Raw genomic sequence first — 19,890 nt, 5'->3', positions numbered from 1 at the left:
AGAATCCATTGAAAATATTTGCATATCGCTTAAGGAATATTTTTAATGAATTTTTGAAAATCAGGAAAGCGATCCATGCACTTAGGCAGTGACTTAACTTTTTTGTCAAAAAAGACCCCAAAAGAATCTTGGAATATCTTGAAATTGTACACAGTCATAGTCAAGCATGCCCTGAACAAGAATCCGTTGAATATATTTGCATATCTCTTGAAGAATATTTTTTATGTATTTTTGAAAATCATGAAAGCGATCCATGCACTTGGACATTCCAAGTATGTTGGAATGTCCTGAAATTGCACTCAGTCATAGTCAACGACGCCTTGAACAAGAATCCATTGAAAATATTTGCATATCTCTTAAGGAATATTTTTAATGAATTTTTGAAAATGAGGAAAGTCTGTGTACTTAGGCAGTGACTTAACTTTTTATTCAAAAAAGACCCCAAAAGTATCTTGTAATGTCTTGAAATTGTACACAGTCATAGTCAAGCATGCCCTGAACAAGAATCCCTTGAAAAGATTTGCATATCTCTTGAAGAATATTTTTAATGAATTTATGAAAATCAGGAAAGCGATCCATGCGCTTGGACATTCCAAGTATGTTGGAATGTCTTGAAATTGTACTCAGTCATAGTCAACGACGTCCTAAACAAGAATCCATTGAAAATATTTGCATATCTCTTAAGGAATATTTTAAATGAATTTTTGAAAATCAGGAAAGCGATCCTCAAAGGTAAAATCAAGAAATAGATTATATTCTTGCCTCTTACACAGAAGGGGTATTAAAGGTGCATTATGTAATAAATCTAAAGCAACTGGCCATAAAATCCTCCTGATATGTCACAGAGACACAGGAATAATGTTCATATAACAAACTGAACTCACCAACAACAACAGTACAGCCAAAATATTTTGCAGACTGCAAATCATGTTTTGGCATGTGGCGTCACCTACAGCCATATACCAATCATTGCAGTCAGTAGAGTCTCAGCTGCCGAGCAACCACGGGTTGCCAGTTACGTCAGAAAACAAAACCTAAAAGACCTCGGTATTTTGAATTTGAATGTAGTAACCGTTTTTGGCCACATTCTTATATATGGCACCTTTAAACATTTAATAGGGGTGATGGAGGGACAACTGGACAGAGAGCGGAGAGAGAAGGGGGGAGATATGTTTTACTACTTTGATGACCCTCCGGAAATGACAGATCTGCATTGATATGTAGAATCAAAATACATGCAGACAAAAGCAAGTACAGGGCGGTGTGTGATTATCAGGGACAGGGGGCATATAATTATGTTTTGGCACAGTGAATGGAGATTAGAACTGGTCCCTCACAGCAAGAAGTGTGTTGTTTACATACCATCTCCATTTGTCTGTGGGTTAAGTTACCTGGAGACTATAAATAACTTATCAGTGTAAATGTGAGTGTGAGTGGTTGTTTATCTGTGCATGTTGGTCCTGTGGTAGACTGGTGATGAAACTCTCTTCTTGCACAATTCTTGCACAATAGGATTGTGTCCAGCACTGCATGTGGATGTGTTTTTTCTACAGAAGCTATTGAGCTCCAGAGCAGTCTGGTCCTCGAGAAGAAAGAGACAACTGTGTCAAGGCTGCCTTGGCAAATCAAGAGCATTCTAGTGAGGTAGAAGCAGGAACTGCATTGTTCTAAATCAATAACATTGCACTGAAGTTTGCCATTTATTAATCTAATTTAGTTCTAATGCATCTATGTATATTACCACACAGCCTCCATATCTTATATTTTAAGTCAAACTGAGCATCCATCACTTGTAAATGCAACACGTTCCTCATCTTCAACATTATTATGCCACTTTTAGTGAGACAAGTATGTAACGACACCAAAGAAAAAAACGCAGTTTGGTGGCAGATCGACTTCCTGTGCATGACAGTAACCACTTTAACATGTCTGTCTGTTTCTGTCTGGCTCGTGTTCTCATTTCAGCAGTATTACAGACCACACTGCCGTCCCACATGTCGCAGACCTGAACTTGGCAGAACCACAGACCACTTCCTGGTTTTTTCATCTATGTTTAAGTTGCTGCCTAATATCTCACATCTTGCATGCTCAGCTGCTCCCGTGGACGCGCGAAGCTTTAACCTCTTCCCATCAAAGCCATGCTAACAAGCTGTCTGGTTTGTCAGCACATAAAAAAGTTGATCTGCCGAATACGATGCATGAGGCTGTTGTTTATGCAAATACATGTTTTGCTGTGAAATGAAATGTGCTAGTTTAATTTTCATGGTTGAATAAAATGTATAAATTCATAAAGGCATAATAGTTATCATTAAAAACAGATATATTTAAACATGAATTATCAAATTTAAAAAATACATGTCAAGTGCAACATTTTACAGTATAAAACATTATTGCATACATAAAAAATAGTGCAATTTAAATCTTCAGCTCCTCTTCTGTATACTCTCCCCTCCACTTCTGGCCTGTGAGGTTCAATCATCTGTACTGGGTTTAGTATTCAGCGGATGATCCTCCACCCACAGAGATTGACCTGACTTCTTTTCTCCTGAGACCTTGTTCATGCTCATCTTCAGCACCAGCAGGAATATCACCAACAGTAAGCAGATGACTAAAGGTACAAAAATCCCAATAAACGTATATGAACTGCACTGTGGCTCAGAGACAGGTTCTCCTACAAAGAAAGCACAGAAATGCATCACTTATATCCACATTATGCGAAACATTGACAGTAAGTTGCAATCAAATTAAATGGCATTTACCTTCTGGAAAAACACGTATGGTCATATATCCCGACTTTTCCACTGCAACCTTCCTCCATCCATGAGACAGAGATGGGAGCCACTCTTCTACCTCACACGAATATTGGCCACTATGTTCAGGAGCTGGCTTCATGACTGTGAGGCTGTACTGGTTGGGTAGCCTGTGACCAAATCTTAGCTGATCGCCTTTGTCAAACCTGTCTTGTAGGGTAGCATTCCGGTAAGCTATGAATATGGGGCGTTGTTCTGTTTCTGAATCCCTCTGCCAAAGCCACGTGACCTGGAACTCAGATTCACTGCTGGATCGATTGCTGATGTGACAGGGGACGGTGAAGTCCTGGGATGTGCTCACATTCTGCTCCACTTCGTCCATTACGATGAACAGATTCTTTTCTACGAAAGCACAAAGTTAAAAGACAAATTTCATTCAACCGAGGCCTCCGTGTTAAATTCTACAAAGACAGACAAAGGAGACGTCATGAAAAGGAGACAAAGTGGGGATTAACAGTGATTAAAAAAGGGCAGAATCAAAGTGTGTCTGTGTCTGTAATGACCTAACAGAGCCAGAAAAGATGAATAAATGGAGATGTAAAACTCAATTCTGTGATATTGATAATAACATATGAAAAAAATGGTGCAACATTTTGAGAAAAGCTAAGTTTACCTGCTTTAAATGAACCATACAGACACTAAAATGTTTGCTTGTAACACCTATAAAGTGTTCTTAACACAATCTTACCAACACCATTCACAGCCAGTGTGATAGGACCAGCCTTGTCAGATGCTTTTTGCTGCCAGTGACCGTCATGATCGAACTGGTATTGATCCACCTGGCACTGGAAGGTCCCGCTATCTGCCTCATGTGCCCTTTGAATCTTGAGGTAGAAGCTGCTCTGAGTGGGTCTGTAGAGACGAAGCCGCCCCTGCAGGCCCCCGAGGGCCCGGTTCTCTGGGTACCTCAGCAGGCCGGTGTGATCGAGCTCTACGACGGGGACATTTGTGACGGGAGGACTGTTTCCAGAGTACAGCCAAGCAACTTTGTAGAAGAATGAAGGACTGAAGGCGCCTGAGATGATGTTACAGTGGAGTTCTACCTCCTCTCCCTCTGTGGCTATCAACTGCTGAGGCTCTTTCACATCTAACTGGAGATCGTTGGCTGGAGAATGAGAGGAAGCAGAGAGGAGATACATGAGAACTTTACTGTATTTAAAAAATGGTAGGACCAAATGTGGTTATTAGATTTGTTATACACTCTTAGAAATAAAAGTGCTAAGTAGAACCATATAAGGTTCTTCGGCGTGTCCTCATAGGAGAACCCTTTTGGAGGGTTCAGGTGTTTTAAAGGGTTCTCTGGATCAAAATGGTTCTTACTGAAACCATTAGTGTTACCAAGAACCCTTGATAAACCCATTCTTCGGGAAAGGGTTTTTCAGAAGCAAATAGTTCAAGGTAGAACCTCAACCCTTGTAGAAGGACCCTTTTGGAACCCTTGTTTCTAAGAGTGTATGGTTAAAGCAGCAGTCGGTAGGATCACTGGAAAAACAGTAGATTGTTTAGTTTTATCTGACGACCTTTGGATGAGCACTTGTTTCATATGTGACGGATGACTCAAGGCAATCTCTAGCTCTGAAACGCTGAAGCGCAGTGCCTCCACCACCGGAAAACACCTACGCAGAGCAAGTGTAGTGGAACAGAGAACAGCAGCTTTCTCTTGCCCTCTGTAAACTGTGATTGGTCAAATTCTCCTGTCACACCCCCCCCCCCCCGAACTGCCCTGTGATCTGATTGGCCAAAAGCTGTCAGTAACAGGACAGACTTCATTGAAAGGTTGTAACAGATCAGAAATGGTCCAAACGTGTTGTTTTGACAGGTTATTGTGGAGTATTTGATGAAGACATCTAAATAAAATCCTGTCTACTGCTCCACTCTGGAGGATTTTTGTGAGCAAATGCCAAACAAACTTACCTGGCTCAACAACTTTCACCTCCGTGATTTGGGACACTGGCGAGAGTTGATACCAATTACCGCGGGGATCCTGCAGCCATTCCACCACCTCACATATGTATGAGCCATCATCCGAGAGCTGAGCCTGCCGAATTGTCAACTCAAAACTCGGGCCTTTAGTGCGTCTCATGCTGATACGTTGTCTGCTACTCAGCTCTACCTGGGTCCCAAATGTTATTAAGGCATCTCGGTTCGAGCTGATCATTGTCTTATTATCTGCCTGGCGACGGCGCAACCATGTGACAGTGTAGCGAGGAAATGTAAGGGACTCTGAACTAACCGAGCACTTTATTTCTATGTCACTGTTGATGTGTCTCGTCAAGGTACGGGGAGAGGTAAGAACGAGTTTGCTCACTAGGAGAAAGAGAGAGAGACAAAAGTTATAAACTGTGTATGTGAGCGGTACAATGAATAGTGCTGCTTTTACCCAGAGTTGTTCTACACATTACAAAACGAAATGATACCTGGGTTCTGCACCATCACAGCCACTTGGTTGGATTCAGGCAACTTCTTGTGCACGTTCTCAACAAAGACCGATGCCCTGCACTGGTAGCTTCCAGCCTCCCTGTGGCTTGCACCGTTGATGAGCAGATAGTGAGCGACCTCGTTCAGTTTGTTCTCGACTTTCACCTGGTAGCCCTGCTGATCGCCAGACCAGCTGATGCCACCATCATAGTACAGCGTCAGGATGTTATCTACAGTCAAGGCATCACGCTGCAGGCTCCAAATCAGCGTTACGGGCACACGAGGCCCTTTGACCCGGCACAACAGCTCCACGTTCTCACCAACAGTCACTATGGACTTGCGGCTTATCAGACGCACACTCACGGACGACTCTGTGGAGTGAGAAAGAAGAAGTTAGCGATCATGCTGTCGTCATGAGTCTGTGAGGGGTTTTGATGAAAAAAAAAGGGATGTGGGGAAACACGTGGTCGCACTGGAACACATGTTATCATACATATATATATTTTTTTTACGTAACTGTTATGATGACCTAACACAATGTGCAACTTGTGGTAGTTGTGTGTTCTCTGTGCGCAGTGCTTATCTTATCTTCATTACAAAAAAAACCTGTGAACAAGTTTAAGTTTCAGATTATGGAGCAATGACGTACACTACCATTCAAAAGTTTGGGTTCACTTAGAAATGTCCTTATTTTTCAAAGGAAAAGCACTTTTTTTCCCAATGAATACAACATTAAATGAATCAGAAATACACTCTTTACTTCGTTAATGTAGTAAACGACTATTCTAGCTGCAAATGTCTGGTTTTTAAAGGAATATGTCCATAGGTGTATAGAGGCCCATTTCCAGTGTTCTAATGGTACATTGTGTTTGCTAATCGCATTAGAAGGCTATTGGATGATTAGAAAACCCTTGAAAACCCTTATGTTAGCACAGCTAACATATAAAAATCATTATTTCTGTTCTTGCCAATGTCTTGACTATATTTTCTATTCATTTTGCAACCGTTTTGATGAATAAAAGTGAGACTTTTAATGGAAAACACCAACAAAATGACTCCAAACTCTCGAACGGGTGTATACACATAGCTGACCATTTGGTAACTGGAACATACTCTGTCAGCATCCTTTTTTGTTTGTCTGGTATAACTTGTGCCACACACACAAACAGACAGACAGATAGACAGGGACATATCTTACCTATAGGAGTCACCGTCACAGTGGTAGTTTGCGACTGACTGTAGATCTTGCTATTGGTTTTCCATTCAGACACGGAACAGCGGTAAACACCTGAATCAGCGGGCGTGACCTCATCGAGCTCCAGAGCGAAGGTGTCAGTTGCTGGACGCGTCCCTTTCACACTGCGACTCAGGAACTCCCCCTCTGTCTCCGAGACACCCTCACGACTGAGACTAATGACATCCCTAAATGGCGCAGTCGCTGTGGATGTTGTTGACTTGTGATGCCAGGTGACCGACAGCTGACCTTTAACCCCGTCCACTTTGCAGGTGAGCTTCAGCTTGTCACCTTCGTTAATATTCATCATGGGCTGCATTTCAACCGAGAGTCCACTTTCTGTCACAAAAACAAGAAAAAAAACTAATGGTATTACAGTGTTTGGAAAAAAAACATGTGATATATCAGAATTAAGTGATTAAAGATGCATTATGTAATAAATCTAAAGCAACTGGCCATAAAATCCGCCTAATATGTCACAGAGACTCAGGAATAATGTTCATATAACAAACTGAACTCACCAACAACAACAGAACAGAACAAAATATTCGCATTAAAAAAAATATTTTGCAGACTGCAAATCATGTTTATGTTTTGAAATCGTGATTTGGCATGTGGCGCCACCTACCGCCGTCTACCAATCATTGCAGTCAGTAGAGTCTCAACTGCCGAGCAACCATGGGTTGCCAGTTACGTCTGAGCTACAATGGCGGAGAAAACGAAACCCTAAAAGACCTTGGTATTTTTAATTTGAGTGAAGTAACCGTATTTGGCCACATTCTTACATATGGCACCTTTAAACGTTTTAAAGCTTTATCTTATGTTGAGAAACCAGAGAGCAACAAATGGAGGACTCCTCTTCTCAACCCTAAAGTACATAATAGGCGTATTATAAGGCTAGGAAAACCAATTGATTTATATTTTAAAGTGATTATACACTTGTACAAACATACTTTTGGTAATATATTACAATTCTGACAATAACTACACCTAAATCTTACACCCTGGACCTTTAAATTACACAGTAATTGAGAGTAAACCACTGAATTAATGGCTGATACTGTATGTGTTTCAGTCATTGTGGGCTAATTTACTGACTGACTGACCTGTGGCTGAGATGTCGATTAGCTGGGGGCTAGATTTCTGTACTGCTCCTTGTATAGAGACGCCATCCTGGCCTTTGTCTTTGTGCCATGCCTGACAGAAATACTCTCCCCGGTCCTCTGTTCTGACAGGCTGCAGTATGAGGCGGTAATGCCTATCGTCGAGTCGGGCAGCCCTGAGCTCTCCTTCCTTCTCTCGGCCGCTGTATTCAGGCCCCACGGACAGAACACCTGTTGGCCCAATGCGTGCCAGCTCGACGCGTCCTTGGAGCCAAGCTACAGTGAGGAGCCTTTCCTCTAGATTCGATGTGTCGACGTTGCAGGACAGCGACAGCTCCTGCCCCTCCTGCAGAGTCGTCTGCTGTGCTGAGATTCTCACCACCAGAGAGGACGTGTCTGGCATCACCTCTGAAAAATAATCACAGTGAGACAAGTTTGCACTCGGATGCACACATCCTCAAAAAGTCATAATGGCTGCGAAGAGGAAAATAAGAAAATAATCTCTCAAATTGTGCAATTAATGCACAAACAGCAATGAATTTAGAACGGCCTCTAACCTCTGGCTTTGACATCCACAGTGGTTTTCTCTGCATCCTTCTGAGTGATAGTGTACCAGGAACGATCAGGATCTTGAATCCACTCCTGAGCCTGACAGAAGATCTTCCCTCGGTCTGACATCTCCAGCTGAGACATTGTCAGCTTATACATTGCCTCTCCAATTTTATCTAACCTTATGTGACCAGCATGGTAACGCTCTTCAAACCCCTGGCCTGGGCTCAGTGTGAAATCTCTGTCCAAAGAAATGATAGGCTTGGCGTCTCCCGCGACGTCTTTAAGGAGATACCAGGCAAAAGACAGATGGGTGTGCTGGATGGTGTTGCTGGAGGCTTGGCACGTTAAAGTGAGAGCATCACCCTCATTATAGCTCAGAGATGTGGAGACAGATGATGAAACACTCAGGGAGTTGTCAATCACTGTGGCACAAAACAAGAAACACATGCAGCTTACAAGACAGTGGCGCAAATTTCATTTAAAAATAGAATAAAATTGAATTGTACAGTCGAATGCTAACTCATTACCTTTAACCGTTGTCTGAGCATTGTATGTTCCATCATAACCAGAATCTGCGTTGACTACAAAACATTCATAGTCCCCTTCATCAGCTTTCCGTAGACTTTGTATCTCAAAGACAACAGAGTTTGGAGACGCATGTTTGAGAGTAATTTCCTCGCCCGTCACACGTCGGTTGTACTCGGAATATGCAAATCTTTTGTTGTGAGTGCTGATGATGTTGATCTGAGATGTGGGTCTGTCGGGCTTCGTGATTAGGAATTGAAATTCTTTCAGAGTCTCAGCGTTGGTAAAGCCGCTCACGTTGCAGGAGATGGAGAGCGGAGCGCCCAGCACGCGATACAGAGGCCCAGCTTGTATTTCCGTGTGCACTTTGGCTTTTCCTGAGCGGAATGCAGAAACATGAGACAACTTTAAACGCTTCTTTCCAGTGTCTAACATTTGTGTCATTATGACATGGAGATGAGAGACAATATATTACAATATAAGTACTTCATATTTTCCAGATATTAACTATATTTCATGTAAAGCAGAGGGGTCTCAAACTGGCGGTCTGGGGCCACATGCGGCCCCCCAATCGATTACATGCGGCCCCCCACTTAATATCATGTTATCATGAAAACATGGCCCACGACCTCGACCGTCTTTTAAACACAGTGTGTAGCTGAGGCACAGCTGCCGGCGAGGTGATAGAATATAATATATGTTTGCTAGCAATGTTTATTATAACAGTAATAATAAGACATTTGGTCATAATTATCCCATTATGTAATGTGTCATATACAACATTCAATTACACATATAAATACACTTGTTAGGACCCGAGCCACGAATGGAAGTGGCCAAAACAGCTACTGATACGAATTTTAATTACAGTTGTCCACACTATTATCTATGTCATTTAAAATAAATGTATGTTTTTGATATTAACCCTTTAAGGTACTACTCAACCATTTGGTCAAACTTTAAGTCACTATATCTCATTGAAAAATGCATCAAACTGAACTCGCTAACAATGTCACTTGTTCTGAATGTTGTACTTTATGAATTATGCAAACCAGGTTTATTATGAACAGACGTCTCAACCGTTTGGTAGAGGCCTGTATCTGAAGTACTGTAGGGTCTAATTAAAAAAAATAAAATAAAAAATCTCTATATATTGTCGTTATTGTTATCATAAATAAATAAAATGAAATAATAGAAAATGCAAATAAATATTTTTTCCTTTGCTTTTTTCTTGGTGCGTACCTTAAAGGGTTAAGTTTGCATTATAAATAGTATTAATTAAGTATACGTGTGATATTGTGATATGTGTGACAGTTGTTTTTTTTTCCCCACTTTTTGTTCTCTAAGCTGGCCCCCTCTTGGCCCCCAGGTCATTTTAGTTTGAGACCCCTGATGTATGTGAAGTATGTATTTAGGTGCAATCTGTGGTCAGAATTTCTTTTTGAAAATTATTTGCATGGAAAATCGAAAAATAATGTCATATGAATCAGTAATTATATATTATTCTAGAGTTTCTGCTAAAAGCTGTATCGTATAAAAAAGCATGCAGTGCCAAAAACTTGCGACAGCTTTAAATGCATCAGATACGTTTACAGTTTAGCTAAATATAATATATATTCACAACAAATTTAGGTAGAAAAGAAATCCCTTGTTTTTGTATATATACATAATATATATACACATCAAGTGTATTAAACCATATCTATTTTCACACAAATGCAACTGCAGGAATTGAATGATCTACTTACCACTGTGCAGAAGTAAACCCAGACAGAAGAGTAGACTGTGAAATGAGAGTATATAATGCCTCATCCTGAACTGGCTTAAGAAGTCTCAGTGTTCACACCACACAGGAGCGCTCAGTATCACAGAGTGCAAATCTGTCTTTGTCTTTATAAGGGACGCATTTAAGTGGTTTATGTTTCCGTTTGTATAACAAGAGGAAGTCTTAAAGGTTTCCTGCATACAGTTTCCACACACTGTAACAACATGGAAAACTATTTTCATTGTTGGTTTCATGTCTCAAAATGTGCACAAACATGTGCAAGTGGCAGACCTATGAGGATAAAAACAGACTCACACCTGAGATTTGATATGGTTTGTTGAAATTCACAGTAGGGCTGATATACAATACGCGTTATGGTTTGACATCATCATTGAATGTGATATGAAATGATTTGGACAAACCTCCTGGTATATATGTACGGTATTATAATATAATTTCCTCCAGTTGTTGTTGTTTATATGTCTCTTATATTCAATGATCTTTAGGATTTGGATTGGTGATGTGAAGTTGTTCTTATACAAACTGTCAAATAAGTTTAACTAATTCAGCATTTGTCTGTAATACTCAAGCATGCATTGAAAAAACCTGGCAGAATAGATGTTTTTGCACAGCAGATATTTGTTGTCATGAAACAGGAAGACAAACACTAGGCTTTACCGATAACATTGATTAGGGTTTCACTCAGGTTTTAAGAAACACAAGGTTGTGCTATTGCTCCAGTGTAAAGGTAGTTATTAAGGATAATTCTTGACACTTAAACCTGGAAACACTGTTTGTTTGTTTGTTTGTTTTTTCTGTTTATTTTCCAAATAAAAAAATGCTATTTTTTAAACTGAATACATGTTTCCCGTATTTTCTGGATGTGTTCCAATACAATGATTGACACACATGTATATACTACTGTATGGTCATATTTATCAGGGATCATACATTTAACACCAAACACACTGTAACCTGTTTTGGGAGACAAAGAGTCTGGGATTAGTTGTTTTGACAGGAAACAGCTCAGTAAAATGTTGACCTATTTACTGAAGCAGGAAACAGTTAAGTGATAATAACACTGTCATTTTAAAGAATGTGTTGAAGCAATAGTGCCACCTGGTGGAGAAGACTGAAACCTTCTGCTGCTGCAGCTTGACGTTTGTGTCATGTTCACATCTCAGCTTCTTTCAGGCCGAGGAGAGGAGAAAAGTTATATAAGTTAAGAGAATTAAAGCTAAGGCTCTATAAAATACTTTTTTTTTTATTTTTGGCAGAGGAAATTCAAGATTTGATGTGTTCACAAATTACAACAAATACAAATAAATAAAAATGTACACAACAATGCAAATGATAATATATCACATGTGTATGAGTAACGTACATATATATATTCAAAAACATGGTTAAAACTAAAAATGTTATTTTCGTTTTTTTTTTGTTGTTGTTTTTTTTAACCTTTATGGCACTTTAAGGAAAAATACAACAAAATAATAATATTAATGATGATATTTCACAATAAACGTGTCTGTTTTGATATGGAACGATAGCAAGTTCACAATATAAATGTATTTATGATGCGAATTGAATATGGTCATTAAGAAATAACTCATAAGTTGATATTAAGTGGTGGACCACATGGAATTGATTTGGGGGCCACAAGTTTGAGACCACTGCTTTATGGCCTTGTCACCTTTTTATACCCAAATTTGAGTCGGTTCACTGGACTTGTTTTGAGAAGTCAAAAATGAATAAAGCACAACATTCAACCACCAAAACTATTGTTTTCTGTTCAGGAATGCAGGTATATAAATATAATTTGACATTTTAATCAAGAAATACTAATTTGCTTTACTATTTTTTTCCAGTTTCCTTTGTGTAAAATAGTGCATTTGAAAAAAATCCAACAATAATAATCATATATAAGCCTCCGTGCCTCTGATAATCAGGTAACCATTTTTGAATTGTAATAAAATTAACATTTGGACTGCATTCTGCTCGCCTCTCCTCCCTTTTATTGTTTTGGCTAGCCTCGGTCTCAACATTTAGCAATAAATACATTATTTCCATTAAAGAGCTTCTATATACTGGTGTATTAACCATTACATAATCGCAGCTGTATATACATATAAACACACACATATGAGTCACTGAATATAATTCCATGATAGCATATAACATAGTAATATACAGTAAATATGATTCAAATATGTTTAAAAATGTGATATGAAACATTATAATATATCATGATAATTACTAATTACTCCATAAACAACTGTGTGGTGTTATGAGCAGTATTAGCAGCTCAGTGGTGAAAATGAAAGCTGTCGTAAAGCATGAACAGAGGCTGCCTCTCCATTTTGTCCCACGTTGGGGCAACTGTGACGGAGCGATGACAGTTAAGAGGTGAGATCTGCTCGAGACCACTAAGAATACAGGAAGTAAATGCTGTAAATTGAGTGTTTTTGGTAGTTGTGGCCATTTGGTGAAATCTAGTGAGGGAAACCAGACATCTGTAGTCCCGGATAAAGAGTTGGGTAACAAAGGGGAACTTCACTTGACACAAGAAGAGGAAGTGCATGAAGCATTGCTGCATGTGCATGTTCCTCGCAGAACAGAAATAGGAAGTATGAAGAGGACAGGAAAAAACTTGTTGTGAGCGCAAAACCACAGGGGGGGGGGGGTCTTACGTTCGCCGTCTTCTTACGAGTGCAGGTGCACGTAAAAGTGGCAGCATGTTGTTGTTGCTGTGAGACGAGCAAGTGCCTAATGAACGCCTGAGAAGATGACCGAGTCACTGGAGACGACTACAGACTGTCCCATGCCTCTTCATGGAGACAACTCCGGTCCAGATGAGGAGAAAGAGAAACTCACAGCAGAGAATGAGCTATGCTGGGAAGATGGAGGTCTACCTATTGAGCTGCAGAGAGGTTTGGAGTCTCTGCGAGTCAATAAAGATCTAACTGATGTGACACTCAGTGTTCAAGGACACGACTTCCCTTGCCATAGAGCCATTCTTGCTGCTGCCAGTCATTACTTCAGGTAAAACAACCAAGAACTGTCCTTTTTTTAAAAAAAAAAAAATATTTTGATGAGACTGCTGCTTTTGCTAAATGAATGTGATGTCATGAATGTTTTTTAGGGCGATGTTTTGCAGCGGTCTGAAAGAAAGTCATGAGGAGATTGTCCAAATGAAGGGGCTGGACAGTGGGACAATGCACTTTCTCCTGGAGTACACCTACACCAGTCGAGCCCTCCTCACACAATCAAACGTCCAGGGAATCCTAGAGGCTGCCTGTCAGTTTCAGGTAAATATGACAGCAACAACAAAATGATATCTTAAGCATAATTAGGTGTTGGTAAAGAGCACAATATTCTCCTACAACGAAGATTAAATGAAAGACTAATATTAGGAAGACGTAAGTCCAACAGGTTTTCCTTTACTATATATATATTATTATTATTATATTATATCATATATCTTATATTTTTATGCTCATTGGTATTTTATTTTGTCAAAGGTGTGCACAGTGTAGTTCTTGGGAGAAAAGCATGGAAGTAAAATTGACTATGGAAAGTATTATAATCCAAAGAGTAAATGAAAATATTTTTTGGGGGCGTCATCAAGATGATAATTTAACCTGGAAATCTCAGATTATTGCTACAAGGCGAAAAATAATATCTAAATCAACATTTTTGTATTACAGGAGAAAACTATAAGACTCATTGAGTAGTAAATAAAGTCCCCTATTTGTCGAATGGAAATTGCCAAAATTCGATGATGTGCAAGATAACTGCGTTATGCAAATAATGTATAAGCCAAGAAACAAGAAAATTACTCAAAGCAAATTACAGAAACACTTTGAAAAATGTAAAAAGTGTTTACGAGCTGAAGGCAACAGAGAACAACAAGATGAACCAGTTTGATGTGGTGTACCAGTATCATGGTGAAGAGAGTCACTTTATGGAATCACAATCAATTACAAATGTATTCTTTCTGCTCCTTTTCATTATTTGGCATTGCTATTTCTGTTAAAAAGATTAGTTTTATATATTGATTTTTTTAAAAATGAATGAAATAAACTTGACTCATTGGAGAGATTAGAGACGATTTTACAGGGTGTATTCTTGACACCTCGTCAACCGATCGCTGGGCCGACATCCAAAGACACACAATCATTCACACTAACATTCACACTTACAGGCCGTTTAGAGCCTCTAATGGACTTAACTGTGCTTGTTTGGGAGGAGGCCAAAGAATCTGAGGAAACCCCGCAGCCGTGGGGAGAGGAGGAGACACAGGAGAGCTTTGGGACGAAAAACTGGGATTTGAACCAGAACATACACACATTTACAAATGCCTATATGACACAGACTGTGATTAACAGCAGGCAAAGGAATTAAAATAAAATAAAATGATGGAACATATTTCAGTTGTTTCTGAGTATGGACATTTCACAGTCAGAGCTGTGTCACACAAAGAGAGAAGTGAAAGCTGCAAGTTGTTTACACTTAGGATTATTTTTCCATACACAGGCGTCATTTAACTACACAGCTGTGAAGCAGGTGTTTTTCTACTTCTATTTTTGTGACAAACAGTTTTTTTTTTATGTTGAAGATAAAAAGACCAAGCTGCAATGGGGGTCCTTACTTCTTAGATTAGAATTAGAATCAGATTAAGGTGTGGAATAAAGTGAAAATATAGTGCAACTTTTTGATATAAATTCAGCGTTTGTTATCAGTGGTGCTGTTGTGCATTTAGGACGCCATTGGTCTAATATTCATTTAATTTTGTCATTTGTATCTTAATCTGCAGGTTTTGGTGCTCACGTGTGCAAGTTACGAGTCATTAGTGGCATGTTAAAAGAAAGAAATCTCGCAGTGGTGCTCGCCAATCTAGCAATAGTGAAGCGGCCAAGTGCAGGAGGAGGAAAGCTTAAACTATAAACTAGTAGAAATGTAATCGTGACCTGCACCATCTCTTAGTTATGCTGCTAAAGGGGAATTTCTGTGGTGCACTCACGCTCACTCATTCTTGCACTCTCAGGGCATCAATATGACTTTATTAAATGTCATAAACTTTTTTTTTTCTCTCCATAGTTTGCATTTTTCCTTCCTGTTTTCTCTTTTTCTCTCTGTCCTCATTTTGCAGTCTGCACAATCCAGATCCAGTTTCCAGTTTTATTATGATCATTAGTAGTAGTAAGATTGCCATCATTATTATTATGTGATGATTAAAATGGATATCAGTTGAATTTTTAATCAAAAATAGATGTTACTGCATGTATAAATGACATTGTGGTACTATAAACATTCAGAACAGTCCAGTCTAAACCTATATATACACATAGCTCCTTTCTCTTTCTCTTCCCCAGCTCTCATCTGTCCCCCGTTTTTCCTTTCACCCACCAGTTGAGGCAGATGGCCACACATTTTTGAATCTGGGTTTGTCAGAGATTTTCCAGTTAAAAGGGAGTTTTTTTCTCTCTCTCTCCACTGATGACTAGTGCTTGCTCATTAGGTGAACTCTTAGGTTTCTCTTCTCTCTTTAATATTGTAAAGGTTTCTGTCTTACGGCACCTTGAGATAACAGTGCTATACAAAAAAAATTGTTGCATTCTCTCTTTCAGTTCCCGCGTATTGTAGACACATGCGCTGACTTTCTTGGCAAGTGTCTGCACCTAGAGAACTGCATCGGCATCCTGAATCTGGCTGAAAGTCACGCCTTGTCAGCGCTGAAGGCCAGGGCTCAGGACTACATCACCTCTCAGTTCTCCCTGGTGGTTCAGCTGCAGGATTTCCTGGAGCTGCCAGCAGAATCGATGGAGAGAGTCCTGCAGAGTGACAACCTCGATGTGAGGTGTGAGGAGTGTGTTTTTGAGGCATTCATGCATTGGGTTAGAGCCCGACAGGATGAACGCTATCCCTTACTGGCCAAGTTACTCTCACATGTGCGACTGCCATTACTAAATCCAGCATATTTCGTGGAAAAAGTGGAGTCGGATAGCCTGATACGACAATGCAGTGAGGCCTTTCCTCTGTTGCAAGAGGCCCGCAGTTATCATCTCTCTGGCACAGAGGTAAGTACACAAGGGAAGCCTGTACAGTATCATTATTGTCTGTCTAGGTCAGGGGTCTCCAACGAGTAGCTCGCCAAAGGTGAAACATAACCTGCTTACATGTTTATCCAATCAAACTCAGAGGTTTCCCGCTCCGTTCTAACACTAAATTATTATTTGGCAATTAGTTGTCAAACTGGGCCCACGGTTGGGGTAGCAGTTAGGGCTCTCACTTATTTTTATTGTTCATTACATTTCTAGAGCGCTTTTCTAGGCACGCAAAGCGCTTTACAAATTACCCATTATTAATTAACACATTCTCACTGGTGGTGGTAAGCTACGTGTAGCCACAGCTGCTCTGGAGCAGAAGCCGGAGAACCCGGAGAAAAACCACGCACATACGGGGAGAACATGCAAACTCCCTGCAGAGAGGCCCTTGTTCCAACCGGGGCTCGAAGTTCCTGGGTGTTCCTGGGTTTTGAACCCAGGAACTCCGGTCTTCTTGCTGCAAAGGCGAGAGTGCTAAACACTACACCACCTCCCCGTGTGTGTGTGGGTTTTCTCAGGGCTTCCCCCCACGGTCCAAAAACATGCAATATGGGGATTAGGTAAATTGGTCACTCTAAATTGACCATAGGTGTGAATGTGAGAGTGAATGGTTGTTTGTCTCTATATGTGGCCCTGTGATGGACTGGCGAACTGTCCAGGGTGTACCCCACCGATCGCCCCTATGTCAGCTGAGATAGGCACAGGACCCTATGCGACCCTCCGGTGAAGGATAAAGCGGTAGATAATGGATGGATGGATAGTTGTCAAACTGTCCGCTTGATGAGTGTGTGTCAAATCAAAGCTCAGAATGTCCGATGGACATTTAAATTACGCCTCTGTCGTTGACTCCATGCAGTGCCGGTCATCTGACTAAATGGATCACACTGTAAATCATACATACAGCTGTACATGTGGGTCTTGTGAAGAGACACAGTGACATGTGGGTAGATAATAACAAAATGAGACGGGAATAAGACAAAATGTTAGTGCGCTTGTGAATGCATTGCTCTGTTTTGACAGCATTAATATTTGAATTCAATAGTGTGTGGGATGTACGAGAAAGAAATGCATACAGAAATACAAAATGCAAACGGAGCTGAATTAGATACTATTTTTGTTATGTTCATAGCAACATTTTATAGAAGAAAATTCAGGCAAAACAAGCTTTTTTCGGTTTGTTTGGGTTGAGATAAGCGATCAGGATAAATGTTTTAAGTAGTTAAGTATCTCTCAGAAGAAAAAAGGTTGGAGACCCCTGTTCTAGGTAGTCTAATGTTCAAAATGTCCATGATAATAGGGAACATTAATGGCACTAATCTCAACTAAAAGTCTAGCCTATTGACTTTGTCATCAAAACTCATCTAACATCTTTCGTAGGTGGTGTCCGAACGAACCAAACCCCGCGTGCGGCACTTCCTCTCAGAGGTATTCCTGATAATCGGAGGCTGCACTAAAGACGAACGCTTCGTTTCCACCGTCACCTGTTTGGACCCCCTCAGGCGCAGCAGACTTGAGGTTGCCCGGCTGCCAATGACAGAGATGGAGAACGAGTCACAAAACCGAAAATGGGTGGAATTTGCTTGCATCACCTTCCGCAATGAACTGTATATATCTGGTGAGAAAAGCTACTCAATTAGTATTTTTTTTATGTCTGTACTGTGGAGGAACCTTCTATAATAAGTCTATTTATTGCAGGAGGAAAGGAGACACAGCACGATGTTTGGAAATACAACGGCGCCCTGGACAAGTGGATCCAAATTGAGCCTCTGTTAACTGGGCGATGGAGGCACAAAATGGCAGTTCACGGGGGGAAGGTTTACGCGTTGGGTGGATTTGATGGAGCTCAGAGACTTGCAAGTGTAGAAGCCTATGATCCCTTTCACAATCGTTGGACACAGGTAAACGGCTGATAAAAAAGTATGTTATGAGTCAAAGCAAGATATAAGTTTGATGAGAAAACTGCCCAGTGCAAAGTTAGAGATAAAGACGTGCTGAACGCACAGGACACAGGGAAAGCTGTGCTCATACTTCACATATTATGTTCTGTGTCCACCAAACTACATCCCTCGTTCTCATCACAGGTGACACCTCTTGAAACAGGAGTGAGTTCTTTTGCCGCCGCGACCTTTGACAGATGGATCTATGTGATCGGTGGCGGGCCAAATGGAAAGCTGGCAACGGATAAGGTTCAATGCTGGGAGCCTGGGGCAGACTGTTGGGAGCTGCGGACGCCCATTCCCATTGAAACCAAATGCACCAATGCCGTTACGTTCAAGAGCTGCATCTATATAGTCGGTAAGTTTTGGTTTCGAGTATTTAACTTTAACTCAAACCTTTTTTTTACTGCAGATATTTTGACCGTTCAGTGTAGGAAAGTCCAGGATATTCCTGGCATTAATTATGTTGTTGTCCTCATAATTAATTAAATTTCTTAAACCTGTGCAATGAATGGCTACATTAGTACTATTCCTCTTATTTGGAAACCTATCAACACAAAATGAGATGTACCTACAGCTTCACATTAGGGAAATCCAACTAGTACATCAGTTCTTCAAATAATAACTCAACTGGGATGTTTTATGGCAGTATCAGTACTTTTACTTAAGTGCAGGGTCCATTATAATTTAGTGGTATTACATTAAGAGGATCTGTGTGTATGAGTCTGGTGTAAAACGTATATATGTGCTTATTTGACACAATAATAATAATAATAATAATAAGTGATCAATTGTGCTTACTGCCAGGTGGTGCGATGCATGCCATGTACTGCTACGCCCCTCTGTCTGACTCGTGGACCCTTGTGACTCGTCTGGGGGAGAGAGCAAGCTGTGCCATTGCTGCCTGTAACAACAAAATCTTCATCACTGGAGGCCGAGACAACAAAAACCAAGTCATCTCCACAGTGATGTGCTGGGATGTTGCCCGTGAGGTGCTGACAGAGGAGTGCGTTCTACCTATGGGTGTCTCGCACCACGGCAGTGTGACACTGATGAAATCCTACACGCACATACACAAAATGACACCACAAGAGAGCCAATGACACATGTTTATGTAAATGTGCATAAACGGAAATCAGTGTTTTACCATGGAAGATATTTATTTTTTTTATGTTTACTTCGATGACAGGAAATGATATTGCCGTTTGCTCATTCTACTGTTTTCGATAATACGTTTACATTTATTTACATATTAAAGGTATCTTATCAGCAGCAGCAGCTGTTTTAAGATCTTTTAGTATATAAACATGTATGAATGTATTACTTGGGCTACACTTGGTTTATAAATGTTCAGGAAAAACATGCCACATGAAAAATGTAACAACACAATAATAACAGTAAATAAACAAATTGCATATGACCACAAATGTGACCTATTG

At 40.3% G+C, this 19,890-nt stretch overlaps 2 protein-coding genes across 2 annotated transcripts; one reads left to right on the top strand and one right to left on the bottom strand.

Moving 5' to 3' along the window:
- Window positions 1–2,471: 2,471 nt before the first annotated feature.
- LOC310942961 (immunoglobulin superfamily member 3-like) lies at window positions 2,472–10,454 on the bottom strand (the record flags this gene model as incomplete). The annotated part of the gene is made up of 10 exons (XM_083908435.1): window positions 2,472–2,671; window positions 2,760–3,152; window positions 3,499–3,915; window positions 4,725–5,117; window positions 5,228–5,599; window positions 6,427–6,801; window positions 7,569–7,973; window positions 8,123–8,539; window positions 8,645–9,019; window positions 10,391–10,454. The coding sequence occupies 10 exons, from the start codon at window positions 10,452–10,454 to the stop codon at window positions 2,472–2,474; spliced, it is 3,411 nt and encodes a 1,136-aa protein (XP_083764561.1).
- Window positions 10,455–13,192: 2,738 nt separating this feature from the next.
- klhl6 (kelch-like family member 6) lies at window positions 13,193–19,594 on the top strand (the record flags this gene model as incomplete). Its single annotated transcript, XM_083908907.1, has 7 exons — window positions 13,193–13,449; window positions 13,550–13,715; window positions 16,038–16,487; window positions 17,892–18,129; window positions 18,210–18,412; window positions 18,596–18,809; window positions 19,259–19,594. The coding sequence occupies 7 exons, from the start codon at window positions 13,193–13,195 to the stop codon at window positions 19,552–19,554; spliced, it is 1,824 nt and encodes a 607-aa protein (XP_083765033.1). The 3' UTR covers window positions 19,555–19,594.
- Between the last annotated feature and the right edge of the window lie 296 nt (window positions 19,595–19,890).

Source organism: Microchirus variegatus, assembly GCF_963457635.1.
Source record: "Microchirus variegatus genome assembly, chromosome: 22".
NCBI classification, from domain to species: Eukaryota; Metazoa; Chordata; class Actinopteri; order Pleuronectiformes; family Soleidae; genus Microchirus; species Microchirus variegatus.
The sequence above is the reverse complement of the archived record's forward strand: the minus strand, read 5'-3'. Positions and strand labels throughout refer to the sequence as shown.